The 24,465-nt window shown below is 32.6% G+C and overlaps 1 protein-coding gene across 4 annotated transcripts in view; it reads left to right on the top strand.

The window, feature by feature from the left end:
* LOC114335387 (dmX-like protein 2) overlaps window positions 1-24,465 on the top strand; it is a 257,436-nt gene that overhangs the window by 108,597 nt on the left and 124,374 nt on the right. For all 4 annotated transcript variants that reach the window (XM_050656400.1, XM_050656403.1, XM_050656401.1 and 1 more), the window contains 5 exons: window positions 103-931; window positions 4,957-5,197; window positions 5,294-5,715; window positions 16,659-16,875; window positions 16,995-17,303. In XM_050656400.1, the coding sequence (XP_050512357.1) occupies window positions 103-931; window positions 4,957-5,197; window positions 5,294-5,715; window positions 16,659-16,875; window positions 16,995-17,303 (2,018 nt within the window). The remainder of the gene's footprint in view (window positions 1-102; window positions 932-4,956; window positions 5,198-5,293; window positions 5,716-16,658; window positions 16,876-16,994; window positions 17,304-24,465) is intronic.

The raw sequence follows: 24,465 nt of genomic DNA, 5'->3' as shown, positions 1-24,465 counted from the left end.
AAAAATTAATGCATTTAAAAATCATTGGCTCGAAATTTTGTGCCTACGCTCTTAACAATTGGACTTTGACGTATTTACCCAATATTTATTTATTTTTAACAGGTACTAAACATTAGTGTTGCTTATTCTGGAAGACTTGCTTGTGCTTACAAATATGGAAAGAGCTTTACCAGGCCTAATAAAAGCGATCAAGATTCAAGATTTATCAACTTATGTGTTGCTATATACGAATGTGAATCTACTGGCGGTAGCGAGTGGATCTTGGAAGACGTGATTCACCTCAAAAATATCCATCTTCCACGTATCGATATTAACAAACATCTAGATTTGAGCTATTTATATGATTCTAAAACTTTAAAGAAAAAACAAAGAATTAATGAGGTGTTGCATACATTTGCTGGAGATGATAGGCAAACTTTAGCTACCGAACCTTGCATTAAATCAACCTTACTGGCCGTACCAAGCTTTACTACCTTACAATCCTTGAGAAAGTCTATTTCTGAGAAGGGTAATATATGTCCTTTAACACAGAAACATATTGTGCAGTTAGATTGGGTTTCAAATGAAGATGGATCGCATATCTTAACAGTAGCAGTTGGCAGCAAAATAATGCTATACACTCCTCTCTCTACAGATTTAGCACAAGCCAATGTCAAGGCTATGAAAGAAAGTCTAAATAATTACAGACCGATTTTGAGAAAAGCCAGTTCTTTGGCTCAACCTATGTTCGTTGATGATTTCAAGTGGATGACTTTAAGGAAAATCGAACTTCAAACTGCCGATGGCTTACCTGCATTACCTATGCAGATTAGTTGGGTGAGAGATGGTATTTTGGTGGTTGGTATGGATTCAGAGATGCACGTTTATACTCAATGGAAGCCTCAGAATCCGAATTTACAAAATCAAGTTAGCGAATTCGACGGAAAGAATGGTAAGTAAAATTTTTAATTAGATTAAGAGTTGCAAGAAGTTTAATATATGAGGCCTGCAGGCATCAGGGTCCCGTGGCTTGAAATTTTTCAACTGTCTTTCTCCACTTTACTCTATCCAGGGCAGATATCTTCCAATTTACAACGCGCTCTTTGTAGATCCTCTTTGGCTGCTTCCAGCCACTTTTTCCGCGGTCGACCTTTCCTTCTTCTGCCCCCACCTGTTAACAATAGACTCTTCGCCCATCGGTCCCTTGACACCCTTTCCATGTGTCCCAGCCAGCGAGGTCTTCTAGTTTTAACCATATAGACCGGGCCCTGGAAGTATTTGTGCATGCAAAACCTGTAGTGTAGTCACCGAAGGTGGATATGAGCTATTACTTCCGATTTCGTTGAACCTCCATCGATTTTCATGAAAATTGGTGAGTGGTTAGAGGATACCTCAAGGAACAAAGGTGACATGGTGCTACCTTGCGCTTTTTTCCTGGGGGTGGATGCCACCCCTTCTCGGGGGTGAAAATTATTTTATTAAAAATAACCCCATAAACCGATAGAATGAATACTTTTTGAGTTATTAAAGCTTAAAGATTTTAATTTTTCGTGGAAAAAATGCCTGGTTTAAAGCGGTTTTTCATAAATACCTCAAAAACTATAAGTTTTTACAAAAAAGTTACAATTACCGAAATTGAAGCTAATAAAATGCCAAATAAATTTATTGTCAGAAAAATCTTTTATTTTTAACTCAAAGTGAGTCATAGATAATTGAATGTATTTTTTTTGATATTACTCAAATCTAAGTATTTAAACTTAAGTAATGGGAAAACGATGCATTTATAACATATACTTACTAAATATTTGTTAAAGCACTCAAAAATATCTATCAAATGAGCTGCTGAAGAAGTTGATACCATTAAAATTTATTCTCCAAAAATCTTTAAAAATTTTGCTCCAAAAATTTTTGAAAAAAATTTATTGTTTTTTTAGAATAACTCCGTTAATTTGTATGACATGACGTTTGCCTAAAAACGATTTCAAAGGTAATTTCAAGGGCTTTAAAATAATTTTAATTTTAATCTTTTAGATCCTTCAGTTTTTTAAAGATAAGGGTTAAAGGGCACCTGTTACATGGTTCTCGCCGTAAAATGAAGGCTTTAAACGTTTCTATCTCGGTTACTGTTTATGCTACAGAAATAATAAAAACAATAAAACATTTGTTAAAGAAAAAACTAAAATTTGGTTCTGTATCATTTTGAACGTATATCGAGAATTTTTTGAGTTATTATCAAAAGAAAATGAAAATTACGAAAATTTAAATATCCTGATTTTTTTAAATCATACTTTTTTTCATAAATATGCATTCTAAACCAGTTAAAGTTTTTGAGATCATTGCATACGCTAAAAGAAAGAAAGCCTTATAGGGATTATTGTAAATTTTAACTTTTGTGGAAATGGCACATGTTTTATTTTTTACTTTTTTCTAAAAAAATCGAAAGGATTCTCTTAATTTCATCATAACTTGCTAAATTGTGGTGCTATTAACTTCTTCTAAAGCTCATTTGATAGGTATTGATAAGTGTTTGATAAGTATATGTTATAAAATGCACCGTTTTCCCGTTATTTAAGCTTAAATACTTAGATTTGAGTGCACACCGAAAAATATACATTTAATTGTCTATAACCCATTTTGATTTAATACTATATGATTTTTCAAGCAAGGAGTGTATTAAATTGTTTATTATCTTCAATTTTGGTAATAATACCTTTTTTGTAAAAATTTATAGTTTTTGAGTTATTTATGAAAAACCACATAAAAACATGCATTTTTTCACGAAAAATTAAAATCCTTGATCTTTAATAACTCAAAAGTATTCACTTATTTTAATAACTAGATATAAAAAATTACTTATAATTTGTTCCTCTATCGATTTCAAGGGTTATTTTTGACAAAATAATTTTCACCCCCGATAAGGGATGGTACCCAACCCCAGGATAAAAGCGCAAGTTGGCATCATGTCACCTTTGTTCCTTGAGGTCTCATCTAACTACTCACCAATTTTCATAAAAATCGATGGAGGTTCAACGAAATCGGAGGTGAAAACCTTCAGTTACTGCACTACTGAGAACCGGCAACTATGTTCGGATTCTTGAGACCTTGAACACTGAAAAACTGAATCTTGCCGGAAGGTGCGATGGTGCCTTGTTACCCCCTTCCTCCTCCTATGTTAAGGGCAGATAAAAAGCGATTTTTCGCAAAACAAAACATTTTTTTTTGAGTAATTCTAAGCAAAAAATGTTCTTACAAGTTTTTTCGTAAAATGCATAGTTTTCGAGATAAACACGGTAAAACTTTTAAAAAAACTTTTGATTAAAAAATAAAATAGCAATTCTGCTTGCAGCATTTGAAAATTCAAGTCAAATTATACCGGTTTTGATTATTTGCATTGCTAAAAAATTAATTTTTTATTGCTAAACAAAGTTATAAACAAACAGTGTTTGAGCGTTTTGTCGCATGTCCGGACCGCGCCAAGGAAGTCCTATGTAGTCGGTTCCGTTCGGTTTTAATCCTTGGCGCGGTGCGGACATGCGACAAAATGCTCTAACACGGTTTGTTTATAGCTTTGTTTAACAATAAAAAAAAATAAATCAAAACCGGTGTTATTTGACTTGAACTTTCAAATGCTGAAAGCAGAATTGTTATTTTATTTTTTAATCACAAGTTATTCGGGTTCAAAATTTGCAAATTTTCGATTTTTTTTTAAGTTTACCCGCGTTTATGAACACACCTATGATGTTGAAAGGAGGCTATAATTAGCTTACCTTAATCCCATCTTTTTATTTCAGTACTTAAATTACGTCTCAACAGCTACTGAACTAATTTTTCTTCGTTATTGATATTTTATGGACTTACGGTCTTTAAATATTTATTCTTCTTGATATAGTAGTTATGTTGTGACTGACTGATTGATATAAAGTCCTTGTAAAAACTTGTAAGCACATTTTTTGCTTGAGAATTACACAAAAAATACAAAAATCTTTTGTTTTGCGAAAAATCGCTTTTTATCTGCCCTTAGCATATGGGGAGGGAGGGGGTAACACGGCACCATCGTACCTTCCGGCAAGATTCAGTTTTTCATTGTTCAAGGTCTCAGGTAAAAGAATCTGAAGATAGTTGCCGGTCCTCAGCTTTTCCATACTCAAATACTTCCAGGGCCTGCACTAATATTGCTAAGATAGTTAATAGTTTAGTTTTAATATACACAAATAAAATAAATATTTGTCATCTAAAATAGAGTTCTTTTTCCATTGATTGTAGACGATTTATGGTTTGCGCGGGTTAAGAAGATCCATTGACATGACAGCACAATAATGGTTATCTGTGCTTTAGTTAGTTAGGTTATAGCTATTTAATTACCAGATGCTAAAGCCAAAAAGTTTGGCTGCAAATAAACCAAGACAAATCAAAATACGGTATGCGGCAAACTAAACAGTATTGAAATGCGTATGCCTGAAATATGTATGTGCTATGCACTAAAACGTACTAAGTCGTCATTCCGAACGTCATTATAACATATGTAAATATTGTGTCAAAGTTTAGGTGCCTCAGGATGGTTCTCAGTTTTGCAGAAATTTTTTTTTATCGTAGAGTACTATTTTTGGTCATAATTCCAATCATCTATCGATAATACCAAAACTAAGAATTTTTAAGACAGTAACAAGGCCCACATCCACATACTCAAGCAAGCTATGGACTGTCTATAGGCAGATTTGGAAAAGTTGAAAAAAAATATTAAGTATGGTCATCCTCTGATGCCTTTTAAGATGTAAAAATAAGGCAAAACTTAATACTGAATACTTAAGACTTAATTAGTACTGTTGGTAGTTGAAGTTTTTAATTTTAATAAAAGGAAAGTGTCATGTTATCATTTTTTATTATTCTAGTTTTTTAGTTAAGTATTTATTTAGTTTAATAGTATTTTATATACCATTTATGTAAGTTTTCAATGTGATGTACCTATTTATTTCTTAGGACGAGATGTCGATTTTCGAACTTTAACCCAAGAGAATCAGAAAAAACTAGCAGCTGTACCTACTCTTGGAAGGATAAGTTCTGTAAATTTGCAAATTCTGGATAGGAAAAGAAACAAGGAACAAAATGTAGATTATATGCCAGATTATGGATTATTCGAGGCTTCTCGCATAGCTTGTCCCGTTTTGCCACAGTATCATCCTAAACAACTTATGGAATTACTCAATTCTGGAAAAATAAGGTACTTCAAATTTTCGTAATTATTTTGAATACCTTAATCTTTATCTTAGTCTTTATTATCATTAATTACATTTTATACAACTTTTAATGTTTATAGGTGGGTAAAAGCTATTTTGGCCCATTTGGTCAAATGTATAGGTGGTAACCAAGACGCATCAGAAGAAATACAAGGTTGGACACGTAGTCGCACTCTATCTGTCAGTTACCCACCGGGAAGTCCAGAACATAGGACCAGCATCGGTGAAATCAACTTGGACTATGACGAAATCAACAATATTCCACCTCTGCCACTGTGGACTCTTCTAGCCGCTGATAAAGAGTCATCTGTCAGCCAAGAAGAAAAGAAAGATTACAATGAATTATTTGATAGCAATGTTGCAATGGAAGACAGTTTGGACAACTTGTTGGAAGATCAGGAGGACCAGCGTAGACCATCAGAAAGAAATGTGGGTGTTACTCATTTTACTCCAAAGCAAGGAAGGATCTTGTCCAGACTTTTAACACACATTCATTTACCAGGCAAGTTAATATTTTAAAATTGAAAAAGACATTATACAGTGCGGTGGAATAAGTGTTGCCCCCCCCCTGTTAACTTGTTTATTTTAAGAATATAAGCAAAACGCTCGGACAGGTCGATTTTTAAACTAATCATAGTATATCATAGCATCAACGTTTCGAACTTTCCGCGATCCCTCTTCAGGTGACAGGCATAACTTTGATTTTTTTAAATGGTAAAGTACATCATGTGACACCTCATTTAACAGCTTTTAAAATACTGATTTCAAAAATGTATATTACTTTAATCCTTTTTGAGATCGCAAACCCAAAATTTCGGTTGAACTCTTTTTAAACGCATTTATTTTTTTCGAATTTTGAGAAAACTAATAAGTATTTTTGAAAAATTTAAACGCAGAATGAAAGATTAGATTATTACCGAGGGCTGATAGTCCCTTAGAATAAACAAAATTTTTCTTTTGAATGATATATTTGAAATTAAAAATCACACTAAATTTTCTCTTTTTTCCACCACTGTGACTTATTAAAATAAACATTATAGGAGTTCTCAGGGACTTTGGACCATCGAGAATACTGTAATATTTCATTCTGCGTTTAAATTTTTCAAAAATATTTATTAGTTTTTTCAGGATTCGAAAAAAATGATTGCATTTAGAAAGAATTTGACCGAAATTTTGCGCCTACGCTCTCAAACAGGAATAAAGTATTATACATTTTTGAACTCATTATTTTAAGAGCTTTTAAATGAGGTATCACATGATGTTCTTTCCCATTTAAAAAAATCAAAGTTATGGCTGTCACCTGAAGAGGGATCGCGTAAAGTTCGAAACGTTGATGCTATAATATACTATGGTTAGTTTAAAAATTGACCTCTCCGAGCGTTTTGCTTATATTCATAAAATAAACAATTTAACAGGGGGGGCAACACTTATTCCACCGCACTGTAAGTTCATATACACACTTATGACAAATGAATGAATGGGAAAGAAAAAGTATTTTAGAAGTGTGTAAAAATATTTAATTCCTAATTGACCGCCGTCGGCTTACAAAGCCATCTTCAGTGCTATCATATAATAAAATAATTTAATGTACCTAATTTTAAATGTTACAATGTTAAACTCTTCACAGTACGACTACTAAAGAGGGATCCCATTTTTTTGAAAAAAAAAATCATTGAAACAATTTTTTATAAAATTCTTCCTCCGAAGTTAAAAACTTGGATGATGGTTGCAAAAAATTTAAACAGTTGCATTAAAACAGTTTGAGCATGATACAGGTGCAAGCAACCAACCATCTAGCCATCTGGAGTGGAAGCGGCAGACAAAGTGAAGGGAGCCTGATGTGGGTTTCCTAAATGTCCCTTCAAAATGACAGCTGACATATGTCAGCTATAGGAAATTAAAATTACTTAACTTTGTGGAAACTGCAGAAAAATTGAAATTCCAAAAATTGGGAAATATATTAAAGACTGTCTAAAGGTACGATTCCGACAACGACTGCAGACGGCAACTGCAGACGTCAATTGAAGTTGTCGCCGTGAAGACGTTACTACTTGCACTATTAATTGGGACTGATTCCGACATCTGACTGCAACTGCTGTCCGGCAGAACGTCAGTTGCTAATAATTATACAAATTAATAGTGCAAAGTAATGACGTCTATCATGGTGACAAATGTAACTGCCGTCTGCAGTCGTTGTCGGAATCATACCTTAAACGTATACTATGTCTACATGTAAGATTTATGTAACTAAATTTAGAGTCACATTTTTTTAATTTCAATATTATGCTACATTTTTCACAAAGTTAAATAATATAATCCCACACCTATCGTTCCCACATCCTATATACCACCACATCTCTCATAATTGGTTCTCATTCCAGCCAATCTCTTCTTCTTAGTCTTATCTCACAGCTTATCGATTAGATAACTCTCCAATCATAACATAACACACCGCACATCTTTCATGGTGCAATATCATAACATACTTTGTCAGAGCATTCATACCCTCCAACGCCCTCCATATTTTACAATCACTTCATTTTCAGGCAATTTGATGTCAGGTCTCTGGAGGACTTAGTTTCATCAAGCTACTTTTAGTCTCATTTTCAGTCATATACAAAAACAGTTTCTCTTTAATTATCATATTATATTATATTCCATCTTTATTCAATTTATGTTGGGTCTACTTACATTTTACACATCAAAGCAAATTATCAGTCATCAAAACAGTTATCCTTCAATTAATACTCTTAGAATTGTATAAATATGTACACATTACATACAATTTTGTTTTCCTAGACGTCTATACGTAAAAGGCCTTTCTTATTATTTGTCCAAGTGTATTGATATCATATGATCAACATAACAACTATAGGTATTGTTGACTGCATAACTTCCGGTAATGTAAATAGTTTATTTTTCTATTTGATTTGTAATTTACAAATATTGATAATTTAAAAATTTTTCATTTATGTTCGAATAACTTGATACTGTTTTTTATCTCAAATATTAAAATAAACGTTGTGGCTGAAATAACAATATAACATCTAGGTTACATTGACAGTTCTTGACGTCCTTCCTGAGTTGCTCTTGTATTAAGTTGTCAGTTGGCCATTGAAATCCAATATGTGAGGTTTTAATTCTACAAAAAAAATTCCAACCACGTGGGAAGAGTCCTGTGTTACCCTGGGTAATATCCAGGCATATCTGTAACATCCTTAAACTATTATATTAACATGTAACATAACCTAATTGTTCACATTTAAAGGGTTTTTAACCAACACATTTTGGTGGCTCAGGCTCAAGCCCGTATTTTTAAATGATTTTCGATCATTGAATGTGTATTATTGTGTATGTATGTGTATTATTTGTGTTATTATTTATCTTATATATCCCAGTTTACTTTATATTTTTGGGATTTTAAATTTGGTGTAGTTTCCCGTAAAAACTTATTTTGAATTATTCATGAAAGTTGTACATCGTACCTATTGTAGGAGCTTAAAAATAAGAATAATATTTATAAGGTAGGTTAAAACGTTAAAATTTCATTATGTATTAACGTAATAATAATGTTGATGACATTTTAGAATACGAAGTATAGGCTGTAGTGTGGCCAAATTTATTAGGTACCTATTATTTACATTCTTACAATAAATTATACAAGTAATTTTATTTCACATAATCCTAGCTAACCTCTAAGGATGGTATGTATTCAATAGTAGCTATTTTATTAACTATTAATCCAGTACTAATGGAAATTCAGCGACAAATTTTCAGTGTAGAATGGAGATTGAAGTCCTAGATTTCCGTAAATATGGCATGGATGAATAAATTTCAACAGTTTTCCATAATTAGGTATTATAATCCACTAGACATCTTTATTTCTTAACTCTTGACTATTTTCCATACACCAAAGACATAAAAGACCGATTGGGGACGGAGCAAAATGCAAAATTTTGACATATGTCAAAATTCTCAATGTGTTTTAAATGTATTCATTTTTTTCGAATCCTGAGAAAACTAATAAATATTTTTGAAAATTTTAAACGCAGAATGAAAGACTACATTATTACCGAGGGCCGAAAGTCCCAGAAAACTTCTATAATGTTTATTTTAATAAGATAAAGGGCTGAAAATAAAAGCGAAGTGTGATTTTTAATTTTAAATATTTCATTCAAAAAACTTTTTGGTTATTCTGAGGGACTTTCGGCCCTCAGAAATAACGTAATCTTTCATTCTGTGTTTAAATTTTTCAAAAATACTTATTAGTTTTCTCAGGATTCGCAAACAATCATATTACGATTCAAATTACACTATACTCGTGACGTAATCGCACCCTTAATGTTCATTGGTTAGTCGATCTGGGCAACCGTAGTAATGTCTAAGAACCGTGGCTCAGGCATGCTATTTTTTGTAAGTATGGCCGCTTGTTTTTTAAGCCGCTGTCAACTTTTTAACTTTTTTCTCAATTTATTAGGTTATACTTATTTTTAGGACTTTTAGAAACACTGATGATGGATTTCTTAATCTGAAAACGTTTTGTCTTAATGTGACCCATATTTAGAGTATTTTAAAATATACCTTTTACAACAAATCTAGTATTCTTGTAAATAATATAACTTCCTATACGTGCGTGGTCCGATAAGTACTTAGCCCCTCCGACCGATGGCGCCACTATCAAAAGGGAAATCTACTATCGTGTAATATATTCTTGTAGGCGGTTTATGTCAAAATCGCAACCGAATCGGACTCGTAGTTTTGTTTTAACCTTTTAACCGCGGGTACAAGCTTGCGTCTCTAAGGATTTTAGAAAAATGAAAAAAGAGCAATATCGGTCGGTGATTCGACTCTTGCTTTTGGATGGGAAATCACGAAGCGAAATCAAAAAACGCTTGCATGTTGTATACAGTAACTTTTCTCCTTCGATGGCGACCGTCAAAAATTGGTTTACGCCCAAACCAGATGGACCACTCTGCAGCGCTACTCTGTTCATCCACAAAGTGGCTGAAACAGGCGATTTTCTAACGCCGGCGACTACGCTGTGAAGTGGATCGTTTGGAAGGGTGCGGCGTGTAATGTAATGGGTGAGAAAAAAAAGTTTGTTCAAATGATTAAAAACTTATCAGCTAATATTTTTTTAAAAAAGTGTGTTCGTCAAAATCATTGTTTGTAATGTCCATAGTTTTAAATATTTTATAAAATTTCATACTTAAATAACTTTAATACTTAAATAAACTCCATAAATGGAATTAAGAAGTACCAGACAAAAACAAATATATCACAGAAAGAAGCACATAAGAAATCAACCAGTACATCTGGTATCCTACAGACGTAAAATAGTTTGATACAACCTAACAACCGAGTGAAAGTGAAAAATATGTTAGCTTGCAACCCCCTTTTGATTGATATATTATCGTTTTGTTTTCAACAACAAACAATAAAACCTTTTTTGACCTAGAATAGGACCCCACTATTTAACATAAATAAACAAACAAGATTGTGAATACCTATTTGTTTTGCTCAGTTCAAATGTATCCAATGTATAATAAAATGCAGGTAAATATAAATAATAGAGAAAACATTGCTTATGGGATTTATTCTTTTTGATAGGACCTTCTTTAAAATCAGAAACAAATAATTCAAAGATGACGTCCCACGGTTTTCCTTTTAATGACCTATAAATATGCCCTCGGGTTCTTGTATCACATATTATATCCGGTCTGTTTTGCACTTCAATCAAAAACCGTTCCGAATCGAAATTCATTTTAGGTGATCACCCTATAATCTCTCGTAAACATCTGTGGCGGCTACAACAGTGGTCCGTTTGAATTGGGTTTGCCACTAGTGGACGCCACTAGCAGTGACGCTCGGCGACTGTGGCCGGCTACACTCGCTCGTGTGGGGTGCGACGGCCACTCTACATAAGAATCCACGGTAAATCATCGTCAGCCACTGTGTGGATCCACAGCGTAGCGCTGCAGCGCGGTCCGTTTGGTTTGGCTCTTAACGTGTTTCAACGTGATCGCAAGTAAGTTTATAAGTCACCCCCAGGTCCCTCGAAAACGGCTACCAAGGAGGATAACGTGAAAGAAATCAATGATCTCGTATTGTTGGACCGCCTACTGAACGTGCGCGAGATAGCTGAGACAGCAGGCATCTAGAAAGAACTCGTTGCTCATATCTCGCATAAGATTTTGGGCATAAGAAAGCCATTGGCGCGATGGATGTCGCATTTTCTCAATCGGGACAATAAGCACAACCATGAGACTACTTCAGAGTAGTGTCTGTTAAAGCGTAATCCAAATGAGTTTCTAAGTTGTTTCATTACCGTCAACGAAACATGGTTCCATTGGTACACATCAAAGACCAGGGAACAGTCGATACATTGGATGTCACCTCGCCAACGTTCTTCGAAGAGGGCAAAGACTATCCAGTTGGCCGGAAAGGTGATGGCCACTATTTTCTGGGACTCACAAGGTGTGATGTATATCCACTTCCAGGAAAAGAGCAAAAGGGCCACAGGACTTTACTGTACCGCATTAATGGGCCGATTCGAAGCCGAATTTCAGAAAAATAGCCCCAATTGGGGAAGAAAAAAAGTACTCTACCACTATGACAACCAGAGATATGTCAACAGTAAATCTGGCTAGTCATATGCCACTCAATGCATCGGGGTGTAACGCCGATATCAAGTAAGGTGGTCTAGCTATCTTTGTCTGTCGTGCGAGTGTGAGCGTATCTACCAAGAGGTGGGAGTAATGGAACGACAGTTACACAGAGGCGGCAGCCATCATATGCTAGAGAGAGAAAGCTAAGCGCCGGTAGAGAGAGATAGATAGACCACCGACCCGAACTGTTCCGCGTTACGCTATTTTTCGGACTGGCCTAATCTATTCTGGTATTATATTTATGATGACAACGCGCCAGCTTATACATCCGCCGTCGCCATGGCTAAATTGGACTACTAACTGCTGTTCTATCCACCGTATTCTCCAGATTTGAGTCTGTACGACTTCTTTTTGTTCCCAAACTTGAAAAAGTCACTCGCCGGGCAGAAATGTAAGTCGAATAAGGAGTTCATCACCGCCACGGAAGCCTACTTTACAGACCTCGAGAGAATGTATTTTTCAGACAAGGTTAAAGAAATAAAGTATCGCTGGATCAAGTTTATCGAGCTAAAAGGAGACTACGTTCAGAAATAAATCACCACTTTTCCAAAAATTTTGTTTTTCTTCTGAAGACTAAGTACTTATCAGACCGCCCTAGTATATGACGCACGTCAGGTGTCATTTTAAAGGGACATTTAGGAAACCCACATCTTCTCTTCCCTATGTCTGCCGCCTCGACTTCAGATGGTTGGGTGTTTGCACCTACATCGTGATCAAACGTTTTAATGTGTTTTTGTAAAGTCCTAGTGTGTCGTTTTTTAGATGTTTTTTCAATTTTTAAATTGTTTGCAACCACCCCAATATTTTATCTTCGGAACAAGAATTTTATAAAAAAATGTTTCAATAAAAAAGGGATTCTTCTTTAGTTGTGGTACTTTATAGATTTTGAAGTAATTTTAAACATTGTAACATTTAAGATTAGTTAGTTACATTAAGTTATTTTATTGTAGAATAGCTCTGAAGGTGGTTTTATAAGCCGAAAGCGCTCAGTTAGAAATTTTAAATATTTTTACACATTTCTAAAATACGTTTCTTTTCTTATTCATTTATTAGTTTCTTATTATAGTATTTTTTGAATATCACCTTTATATACCTAAAAAATATAGTTACTTTATAATAATATAGCTGTTCATTATTTTTGCATGAAGAACAAAGGCGTATAAAGGCAGCATATACGGAAGTGTCGCATTCTTTTTTCCAAAGTTTTATGCTGATCGTGTTTGTTTTGACACTTAATCTAAATAAGTAGTTATTGGGAGTTTTGAACGATGAATGAAATTTTTTTTACAAGAAGGTATCATTTTTTAGGGGAGTGCATATAGATTTTCACTTCGGAAAAAATCAAACAAGATAGAACTTTTTGTAATTTCATTAAGAAATGTTTAATAAACAACATATCAAAAAGTTCTACTCGAGAAGTGGGTGCTTCATTTTTTATTAAACAAATGAACTACGAAGTTTGATGTTTTTTTTTTAAATAACTCCGAAAATATAAATTTTAGAACAAAACTGACTTGACCATTGAAAAATTCAGAAAATTTTACAAAATAACCTTACAGAAAGAATTTTCTAAAATTAAATCTGTATCTTCTAGAATTTTTTGTTTATAACGCTAAAGTCACCCTTCTCACAAACATTGGCGCACTGTAAACTAGCGTACGGCAAAGTGCACGGTTGAGATATTTTAATGTAATTCTTTAACTAATGGATCAAATGAAATTTTACAAATTGAACTTAAAAGAAGAATAATTAAGCTATCTTACGGTTATAATAAAAATAAATAAAATGTATGGGCATAAGTACGGTGGGGGCGGAAAGTGAGCCATACATAAATTTTGTTTAAAAATGATTTAAAAATGTGTAACTAATACAATTTTTCTTATAAAACCCTCAATTTTGCACAACTTACCTTTCAAGCATCGTACTAAATGTTTTTTCATTCAAAAAAAAAATCTCAAAAATTTAATTCAAATGATATGACGTCTTAAAAAATGTAATTTTTGAAATCTTCGTAGTTTTATAGAATTACCACCACTTTAAGACGGTATTACTAAGTTTGAACAGATCTATTACAGTTTTATAAGAGCTTTTTTAAAGCTTAGGATGTAATCTTTAAAATGCACTAAATTATTTTACTTTAGAAATGAAATAGCCTATTTATTTTTGAGAAAATTAAGAAAGATAACAAAAATGTAATACAAAAACCGAAAATTACCAGCTAAAAAAATGTTTATATAAAGTGATCAAAACTTTTTTCTGTAAATCTTACATGAAATACATTTAATAATAAACTTCAACAATAATAAATGTCCAGCAAAAAAATTTTTTTAGTTCTTATACAGTATGTCTGCGTAACTTGAAACCTATTGATAACTTTTTTATTATCAATTTTACGAAAAAAAGTTATTCTTTATAAAATACTTTGCATTGTATATAATCTAAGATGCAATTATCAAATATCAAATTTAATGAATTTTATACGAGGTATGTAAAAAATATGAATTTCACTCAAGAGTAAAGTATCGTTAAATTTCACAATATCGAAAATTGTTATGAAGAAAAGTTGTTTGTAATTAAAAAATTTGTTTTAGTGTTCAATTACATCCTTCTAATTAAAATATTGTGAATAATAAAGGCACTTAACTCTTAAGAAAAATTCATATTTTTTACATACCTCGTATAAAATTAAAAAAGCATTTAATTAAGAATAACTTTTTTTCGTATAAGTGATAATAAAATAGTTATCACAATTGTAATAAAATGATGAGTATCCGTAATTTGAGAAAAAATTGAAAAAAATTTTTCGATTAGAATAATGTAATTGTATATTTAAACATAGTTTTTAATTTCAAACAACTTTTCATAATAGCATTTTTGATATTCTGAAATATAAAGGTACTTTACTCTTTAACGAAATTCATATTTTTGACATAACTCGTATAAAATTGATAAAATTTGATATCTGATGGTTGAGTTTTAGATTTTTGACTATCTAGAGCATTTTATGAAGAATAACTTTTTTTCGTAAAATTGATAATAAAAAAGTTTTTCATGTGGTTCCTAGCTACGCAGACATACTGTATAAGAGCTTCTGTATAAGAATTTTCAAATTGCGATGCCATATTCGGATTCAGTATAATCAAAAACAAAATAGAAACATATCTAATCAAAGTAAAATGATGAATTTAACGATATTTTACAAAACAAATACAAAACAATTGTTATTGTTTAAACAATTAATAAACAATTAGCGGCCAAATCCGCGAGTTGAACTTTTTACTTTAACATGTATATAAACTAACAAAAAAAGTTTTAGAAAAATATAAGCTTGTTTGAATTTTTCCGAAACAATGCATGTTTTCGTTCTAATTGCACTCCCCTATTAGCTTATATCCTTTTTTAAAGAAACTCTCGATGCAGTAAAACGGACATATATCTCTCGAGATATAACGGACTAATTGAGGGTGTGTCCGTTAAAGCCAAAAGTTATTTATATAATAATAGGTTTAAAATTAATCAAACAATAATAATAGAGAAATCCAAATAATTATGGAGAACTGAGAAGTCCCAGATCTAAACAAAAAAATCTGAAAATACTCTTGGAACCACTTTCTGGTAACATCCTTAATCTCTGCCTTTTACAATTTATAAGGCAAGAAGACGACGAATAAAGAAGACGAAAGAGACTCTACAATATGCAGTCACATTCCGTCAATTCGTCTAAGAAATATTCCAACAAAAGTTGATTCCGTGTACTCAAAATATAAGTAAAATGAAAAAATAAAAAACAGCTTATGTTTTTGACAGAAACGTACACTTCGCGTAATAAAAAACTGGTACAATTCTTATAACCGAAAATCGTGTTTTTCAAGTTGTGTAAGTTGATCTTGTCACAAGTGTCATTCTAATTTCTAGGGCAACGTTGCCAGTTCAACGAAAATATATCAAACCAGCTAAAAGCAGAGCTGTGCAACAGACCGCAAGTCTCAATTAAGTACCCATACATTGATTCGTGGTTTATTATAATTTATGAACATAATTTCACTACAAAAATAATGACAGATAATAAATCTAGACATGACATTAAATTATTATGTTTAATTTCAAATCGAGAAGTGTGATTGGTTTCTCGTCAAGTGTAAAACAAAACTCATAGTAACTCAACACTCTTTTTTTTTTTTTTGAGTGAATTTGATGGCCTTGGCCGAGCCAATTAGCCAGACATTTTGTTATTTTAAAAACAAACAAATTTATTTTAGCCAGACATTTTGTTATTTTAAAAACTCAACACTCTTTGGTTATTAAATTTATTAGATACGGTTTTTTGTTGTTAATGATAAAAATAATATAATAATGATAATAACTTTATACATTTTTGAACGTTATTTTTTTGTATTTATATTTAGTGCAATTCCGTTATCTGTGATGGCAACAACGAAGTGATTCACGAACCATTATTGTGTCCAGTCTGAACACAGGTTTACATTGGGAAAAAAAGTGTACCAGTTTTTTATGACAGGAAGTGTACGTATGGGGATGGTGGATCATCTCTGAGCCGAAATGAAACATAAGCTGTTTTTTAATTTACCAAATAATAATATTTGCCATGTGTATTTTTAATAAGATTTGTTTTTCATCATTATGTGCCATTTTAGCCATTGTGTTACACTGAATTTTGGTTCACTCTTCAATGTTTTTCGACTTAAAAAAATTAAGACCTTTTCAACCTATACAATTCTAATTAATAAAGATAATTTTAGTGATTACTTTGAAATAGGTTTGTCGAGTTTGGACCAAATGCATCTTTTGGCGCTGGCTGATACTGTGGCAACATGCAATACGGACTTGGCTGAAAGATTCGCAATCGACGCTGCAAAATCAGCTATGGTTAAAGAAAATTTAATCGGACAGAATGAAGAATTGATGACTGAAAATTTGGATGATTGTGGTTTAAGATTTTTGCTAGCCATGAAGCATTATGGATATTTACTAAGGTATTATATTTATTTTAATCTAAATTGATACATTTAATTTATTTTATAAACATTCTGTATTTTACAAACCTCTCCGACCTGGAGGACGAAACGTCAAATAAATTTATTTATATTTTCAGATGTCTTCCGTTGGCTCAAAGAACACAGTTCCAAAAACAAGGTGTTGGCAACAACAATTTAGCATGGGCCTTCCATTCAGAAAGCCAAGAAGAATTATTAAATTTAATTCCTAGCTATGCTAAAGGAGAACCTACTTGGCCTCATCTAAGGGAACTTGGGGTCGGATGGTGGATAAGAAACTTAAACCTGCTAAAAACTTGTGTTCAAGTACTTGCTAAAGCCTCTTTTCAAGTTAATCAAGACCCAATGGACGCGGCTTTATATTATTTGGCTTTGAATAAAAAAAATCTTCTTTGGGGATTGTACAGGTAAGCTATGTACAGCACTTTTATAAATTACCATTTTGATATGCTTCTTTTCATGAGCATTTTTCAGTGCGTCACAAATGATAGAAAAAAGGTAAGTCCGTGATAATATACATTTTAGTGACATGAGATTTTAGTTAAATCTGACAGTTGTCACATTTTATTTGCAATTTTGCATAAAATCAAATCAATTGTGTTTATTGCATTTATAAAATGGTATTTTCTTTGATTTGTATGGTCTTATAAATTGTTGAGATTTTATTCGTAGATATATTATATAACTCGCAAATTATTTTATTTTCGATTATGGCGCCATCTATTGACAACTAGAATAAATGTTATAAATGTAACCGACGAAATGTAATCACCGACGTGCATTTTTTTCTGTCACATACAATTTAATGCGTTAGAAAGAAATCGAAAAACTGTGACACACTGAAAGATCCTCATGAGAAAAAGCATAGATAACCCTTGGTAACCAGTTGCTTATTAATGTTTGCAAATACCGTTAGTCAACTTACCCTGGGCTTATATAAGTTATAATAACCTTGCGTAGATTAAATATTCCACATCTGCACCGTTGCTTTTCACTGCACTCGCCAACACTCTCGGCAAGCTAGTCGTTTTATTTGCCATTAACTTTCCATACATAGCCCGATCAAAGAACAATCTGACCTCAAAAAAAATAAAGGAAGGATGGAAATTTGGGAATAGGTAGTTGAAATTGTCTATTATTATATAAGAAAATAAAAAAAGACTAAAAGACTAAGTTTTCACTCTAATGGCATATAAAGCAACATAATGTTACTCTACATCCCACCAGACTGAAAACAATGGGAACCTTCTCTGGTTACACCTCCGAGGCTTCTACTAAAGGGAACTTGCATAAAATTTTAAATTCGAAAAAAATGTTATAAATCACAACAGAACATAATTTAGAACCTGTATCAAAGATAAAAAAGTTTTGTTTGTCTTTCGTTTGGCCCCTAAAGACGACTAAAAATTCAACTTATACCAGCCACCCCAAAACGCCTCGTGACGTCACAGGGTTGTACGTTTACATTCTACACCAATTGTATATGTTACAGTTCAAGTTGATTCTCAGTTAGAGTTGACTCCAACTAGTTGGAGTCGACTCCAACTGAAACGAGCAGTAAAAGTTGATTTTAAAAATTTAAATCAACTTTTACTAGTTGGAGTTGACTCTTCCTGGATCGATTCAGTAAATGTTGATTATACGAGAATCTCAAGTGCATTTTTGATGAGTGTGCGTTTCTTTGTTTTGACCGTTTCATCTACTTGTTAGTATAGCCTGTAACGTCGCCCCCGTTAGGTAAATTATTCTGATTCGATATTTTGCACAAACTTACTCAAAGAAATACATCCGTATAACAATCCTTATAACAAATACACAGGGTGTCACGCGGTACCGCGGTCGAAAAATTGTTTAACCAATTTTTGTTAACCAAATTCACAAAAATAATTTTTATCTACTCTATTTCATATTATGTAAAGCAGCGGTTCTCAATCTGTGGTACATGTACCACTGGTGGTACATATCATTATTTGCGGTCCTGCCAAAGACAAACCATTTTCATTTCCAATAATGACACGAGCCGTCTCACCGTGCCTCGGAGAGCACGTTAAGCCGTCGGTCCCCCTGGGCTAGTGTACATCGACACTAGTTACTTGAAACAGGGTTAAAGATATAATTGGCGCCGGAACTGCCCGAAAGGCAAAAATGCCATACGATATTATATATTATGAAAGTCAGAAACTAAAAAAATCAAAAATGAAAGCTACCTCTATAAGATCCTGAAAAAATTTTTGTCATTATTTCATTAATAAGATATTATTTTTAATTATCAACAATGAGCGCTAAGCGTGTATTGAGGCGGCCGTCAATGTGAGTGCGAGTGAGATTCACCATTGGACGGCCGGAATGGTGCATCTCTTTAGCACTCACCATTGACGGCCGCCTAATACGCACTTAGCGCTCATTGTTAATAATTAAAGATAAAACTTAGTAATAAAATACAGTCCTCTCTCTCTATAACGATATGCAAGGGACCGAGAATTTTCATCGTTATAAGGAGAGATCGTTATACAGAGAGAGAGAGAGAAAAATCGTTATTGTAATAGTAATCATACTGTACTAAATAACTTGTGTTAATTTTCTCTATTGCCCGAGTTATCGATAACTTTTCTTTAACCGAGAGTACTCTACGCTTTTTCGAAAACATCTTGACTGTTCACAGACCGAGATACAACCGAAATTGAAACTAGAAGTCGTCAATAGTCAATAGAGGACAACATCTGTGTGAAAACAGTTAAGGCACACCGCCCGAACGATAAAAGCGTGTAATACTCAACTTTCTGCATATCGGATTGAAATTTGAACCACCAAATTTTTGCTAAATTAGAGCCACAAAATGAATCACTCACTAATCACTTTGTATCAAGTTACACCTACGCAAGAGCTTTTTCAGTTATTCCCTGTGTTTCAATTAAGTGTTATCTTTAATTGGTAAAATTCTCACGGTTTAGTTATCTTAGTTATTGCCAAACGCAAATGGTTATCAGTTGTTTCTTGAAAAGTGATGTCATCGAATATTGAAAAGTTATCGTTATAAAGAGAGAACGATATCGGTATAGAGAAAGAATTAATACATTGTCCTTATGACGAACCAAACAATGTTTAGTATTTTGATCGTTATAGAGGAATTATCGTTATATAGGTCACTCTCTGACTTTCATAATAAAATAATGGATTTTAACCGAGTTATTAAGCCTTGAAAATGGCTATTTTCGCATTTTTCAAATTTTAAATCGCGTATAACTCGACAACAATCAATTTTAGAGAAAAATCACAAAATATTTTTTTTTGCTCAGACTAACCCAAATGATCTAAAAAAAATTGTTCGAAGTGAAAAAATTATTTTTGTGAATTTGTCTAAAAAAATTGTTTAAACAATTTATCGATCAATGTACTGCCTGGCACCCAGTAGATTTGTTATAAGGACCTCTTTTTGAGTAAGTTTGTGCAAAAAATTCGAATCGGAGTAATTTACCTAACGGGGGCGACGATACAGCCTAGACTAATTTGAACATATTCAGTAACATTTAATTTCTAGAATCGGCTGTTGTGTGAATCAGAATCAACTTTTACTAAATGGCATTGGGAAGAGTATACTTTTCCTAGTTGGAGTCTACTTTTACTAGTAAATGTTGAATATAAATCTTCATTTTATATTTATAATCAACTTTTACTGAAACCAGCCGTTAGAGTCGACTCCAACTAGTTGGAGTCAACTCCAACTGGATAATCAACTTGAACTGTAACATATATATAATTTAAAATTAGACATTATAAACTTCAGTAAAAAATACAGTTATGTGACGTTAAAAGTGTTTTTGATCGTTTGAACTATTCATAGAAAATTTGCACTTTTACAAAATGGTTTTATTTTCAATAGTAAACCTTCTTTACTTTTCTTCAAAAACTGTATCAAACTCCAATCTCAACAAACTGGTATATATTATTACAACGACATACGATAAATGTCATTAGAATATAAATATTTTTCCTTTATTCTCCGACAACGAGCTGGCCAAATACCCAAGTAGGTGGAGGCCAATAAACTAAAGAAGAAGAAGAAGAATATACCTAAATATAACGCTGTGTCTAGGTACACGTTAACGTGTACGGAAATTAAAAAATTAGAGTGTCAGAGTGTTGGAATTTGTTTAATCGCGTTGTGTTTACATTTTAATTTTAATATTGATTAGTGAAGAGATTTCTTATTTTTTATTTGTTTAGGTTTGTTTTTAATTTAACTATGCAGTATGTACAATTATTTAGTTGTTTTAATGAGTTTAACAACATTTTAAAACATTATGAAAAAGTTACGAGACTATAAATTAATATGTATTTTTTTAGTTATAAGTAAAATAATTACGTATTTTTTATGGGAAATAAGCCACAATTTTACTAAAAAATGAATTTATTAACGTTTCGAAGTCCAAATCGGGTTTCGTTGTCAAAATACAAAATTTTGTATTTTGACAACGAAACCCGATTTGGGCTTCGAAACGTTAATAAATTCATTTTTTAGTAAAATTGTGGCTTATTTCCCATAAAAAATACGTAATTATAAAAATGCCACAAGGAAATAGCTTCAGAACAACAATAAGTAAAATAGTATTACCGTCCAAAATTAAAATAAAAGGAAGACCTGAAGCTATTTTCTTGTGGCATTTTTGTAATCAACTATCTAAATGGGAACTAAGCCACAATTTAACTAAAAAATGATTTTATTAAAATGTTGTTGCTTAGTAAAAAATGTTTCTAATAATTTATTTAATCTGACTAATTTTTATATTTTGACAATGACATCCGATTTGGACGTCGAAATGTTAATAAAATCATTTTTTTAGGTAAATTGTGGCTTATTTCCCATTTAGAATAGTTGATTATAATAATTAACTTACGTATAAAAATTATTTTAACAATATTTTGTACGTGTTATGTCAACTAAATAGGTACATATATTTATTTTGCTAACCTAAATATATACTTTTATATATACATTGATTTATTACAATTAGGTTTGAAACGTCTGAATAGTTCTGCTTCCCCTCCTTTAACAAATATTTTTCTATCAAACAAACACTAAACATATCAAAATAGCTTGTACCAAAATATACAGTCACTGCGCACGCTAAATGATGACGTCACTGGCTTGATGAAGTAAATTTATTTGCGTACACGTTAGCGTGTACCTAGACACAGCGAAATATAACCATAATCATAACTAATGTAAAACTATGTGACGTCACGGGTCGTTTGAACTATTTTATACCGCAGAAGACTTTAAATATGTATTTCTAAGTTATTACGAGTTCTTGAAGCGTGAAATTTTGGAAATCTCATTTTTAAACAAAACTGAACATTATTATGTAATAAAAAAAATTATGCAAGTTCCCTATTTGCAAGCCATACGGATGCTGAGACTAAGGAAGATGAGGGAATTTTACAATTTATAATTTACGTCCTATCTGCTCAGCGCGGTAAAGTTCCAACGAGAATGGTTCCCTTCGTACTCCAATCGGAGTAAACATATAAATCAAAATTGAATAACCATTTTTAATTTCGTTGCAAAACGAAAATACAGCCGCAACATATTCCAGTCCAATCAGAGAGTGCATCAAGCACCTCTACCGGTTTCGAAACTTATTAGTCTCTCATCAGGAGGCACATATGCTGCTCTCTCTGATCCAACCAAAACAAACCCCGGCGTACAGTCCCGGATTGCAACGAACGAAATGGCATAGATGCCCTAGCATCCGTATGGCTTGCAAATTGTAGAAGCCTCGGAGGTGTAACCAGAGAAGGTTCCCATTGTTTTCAGTCTGGTGGGATGTAGAGTAACATTATGTTGCTTTATATGCCATTAGAGTGAAAACTTAGTATTTTGGTAGCAGTTGCCGCTAGGGCATCTATGCCATTTCGTTCGTTGCAATCCGGGACTGTACGCCGGGGTTTGTTTTGGTTGGATCAGAGAGAGCAGCATATGTGCCTCCTGATGATAGACTAATAAGTTTCGAAACCGGTAGAGGTGCTTGCTGCACTCTCTGATTGGACTGGAATATGTTGCGTCTGTATTTTCGTTTTGGAACGAAATTAAAAATGGTTATTCATTTTTGATTTATATGTTTACTCCGATTGGAGTACGAAGGGAACCATTCTCGTTGGAACTTTACCGCGCTGAGCAGATGGGACGTGAATTATAAATTGTAAAATTCCCTCATCTTCCTTAGTCTCAGCATCCGTATGGCTTGCAACTGGCTTTAGAGGTAAGGAAGAAAATGAGATCTGTTAATACAAAAACTTAATACAACTAGATAAGAACGATGGAAATAATAAAGTGATATGCAAAGGACTAAAAAGAGAGAATAAGAAGGGCGCCAACTCAACAATGGTTGAGATTTTGAAGTAACGAACAACAGGAAATAAATGACACTTGAAACAATGACCTGAAATACAAAAATACTCAATACTAACATTGTCTTGCTATATTATATACTGGTGATATAGACTGAAATAAAACTACTAACAAATATATTAATAAAAAAATATGTTATATATTTATAAACAATTTAACATATGTTGTTCTGAAGCTATTTCCTTGTGGCATTTTTATAATTACGTATTTTTTATGGGAAATAAGCCACAATTTTACTAAAAAATTAATTTATTAACGTTTCGAAGCCCAAATCGGGTTTCGTTGTCAAAATACAAAATACTATTAAAATAAAACAAACATGTTGTTGCTAAGTAAAAAAAATTCTTCTAATAATTTATTTAATCTGACTCATTTATATTGGCAATTCAGATGTATATTATACATTTTAAAGTAGAAGACTTTAAAATGATATCGCCAATATTTATGAGTTGCGTTCCTGGGACGACTTTACTAAAATATAGTTCATTCGATTACATGAAATCAATCCCAACTCAAGAATATCCGTTTTAAAGACAGATCACATGCTATGATTTTTTTGCGACGGATATTCTTGAGTTGGGATTGATTTCATGTAATCGAATGAACTATCTTTTAGTAAAGTCGTCCCAGGAACGCAACTCATAAATATTGGCGATATCATTTTCTTCTACTTTAAAATGTATAATATACATCTGAATTGTCAATATAAATGAGTCAGATTAAATAAATTATTAGAAGAATTTTTTTTACTTAGCAACAACATGTTTGTTTTATTTTAATAGTATTTTGTATTTTGACAACGAAACCCGATTTGGGCTTCGAAACGTTAATAAATTCATTTTTTAGTAAAATTGTGGCTTATTTCCCATAAAAAATACGTAATTTAACATATAACGCAAAAAACTTAATAACAGTGGTAGTGGGTGGTGTAAAGGTCGAACAGGACCTAAGAGCCGCTAACAAGCAAATAACCACTACACACTGTGCCAAGCAAAGGTATTAATATCAAAATCCAAAAACAAAGTCCGTTGGAATAGCAAAAAGGTCTATATAAATGAGTTGGTCAGTGACTCTTTATATCCTATTTAAAAAACAAACTATATTTGACATATTCCCTATCTAAAAACCCTTGACATAAATTTTAACAACCCTATTCCCTA

The sequence above is a fragment of the Diabrotica virgifera genome, chromosome 7, assembly GCF_917563875.1.
Source record: "Diabrotica virgifera virgifera chromosome 7, PGI_DIABVI_V3a".
In the NCBI taxonomy this organism is placed as follows: Eukaryota; Metazoa; Arthropoda; class Insecta; order Coleoptera; family Chrysomelidae; genus Diabrotica; species Diabrotica virgifera.
Note: the sequence above shows the minus strand (reverse complement) of the source record. Positions and strands in the feature narration are given on the sequence as shown.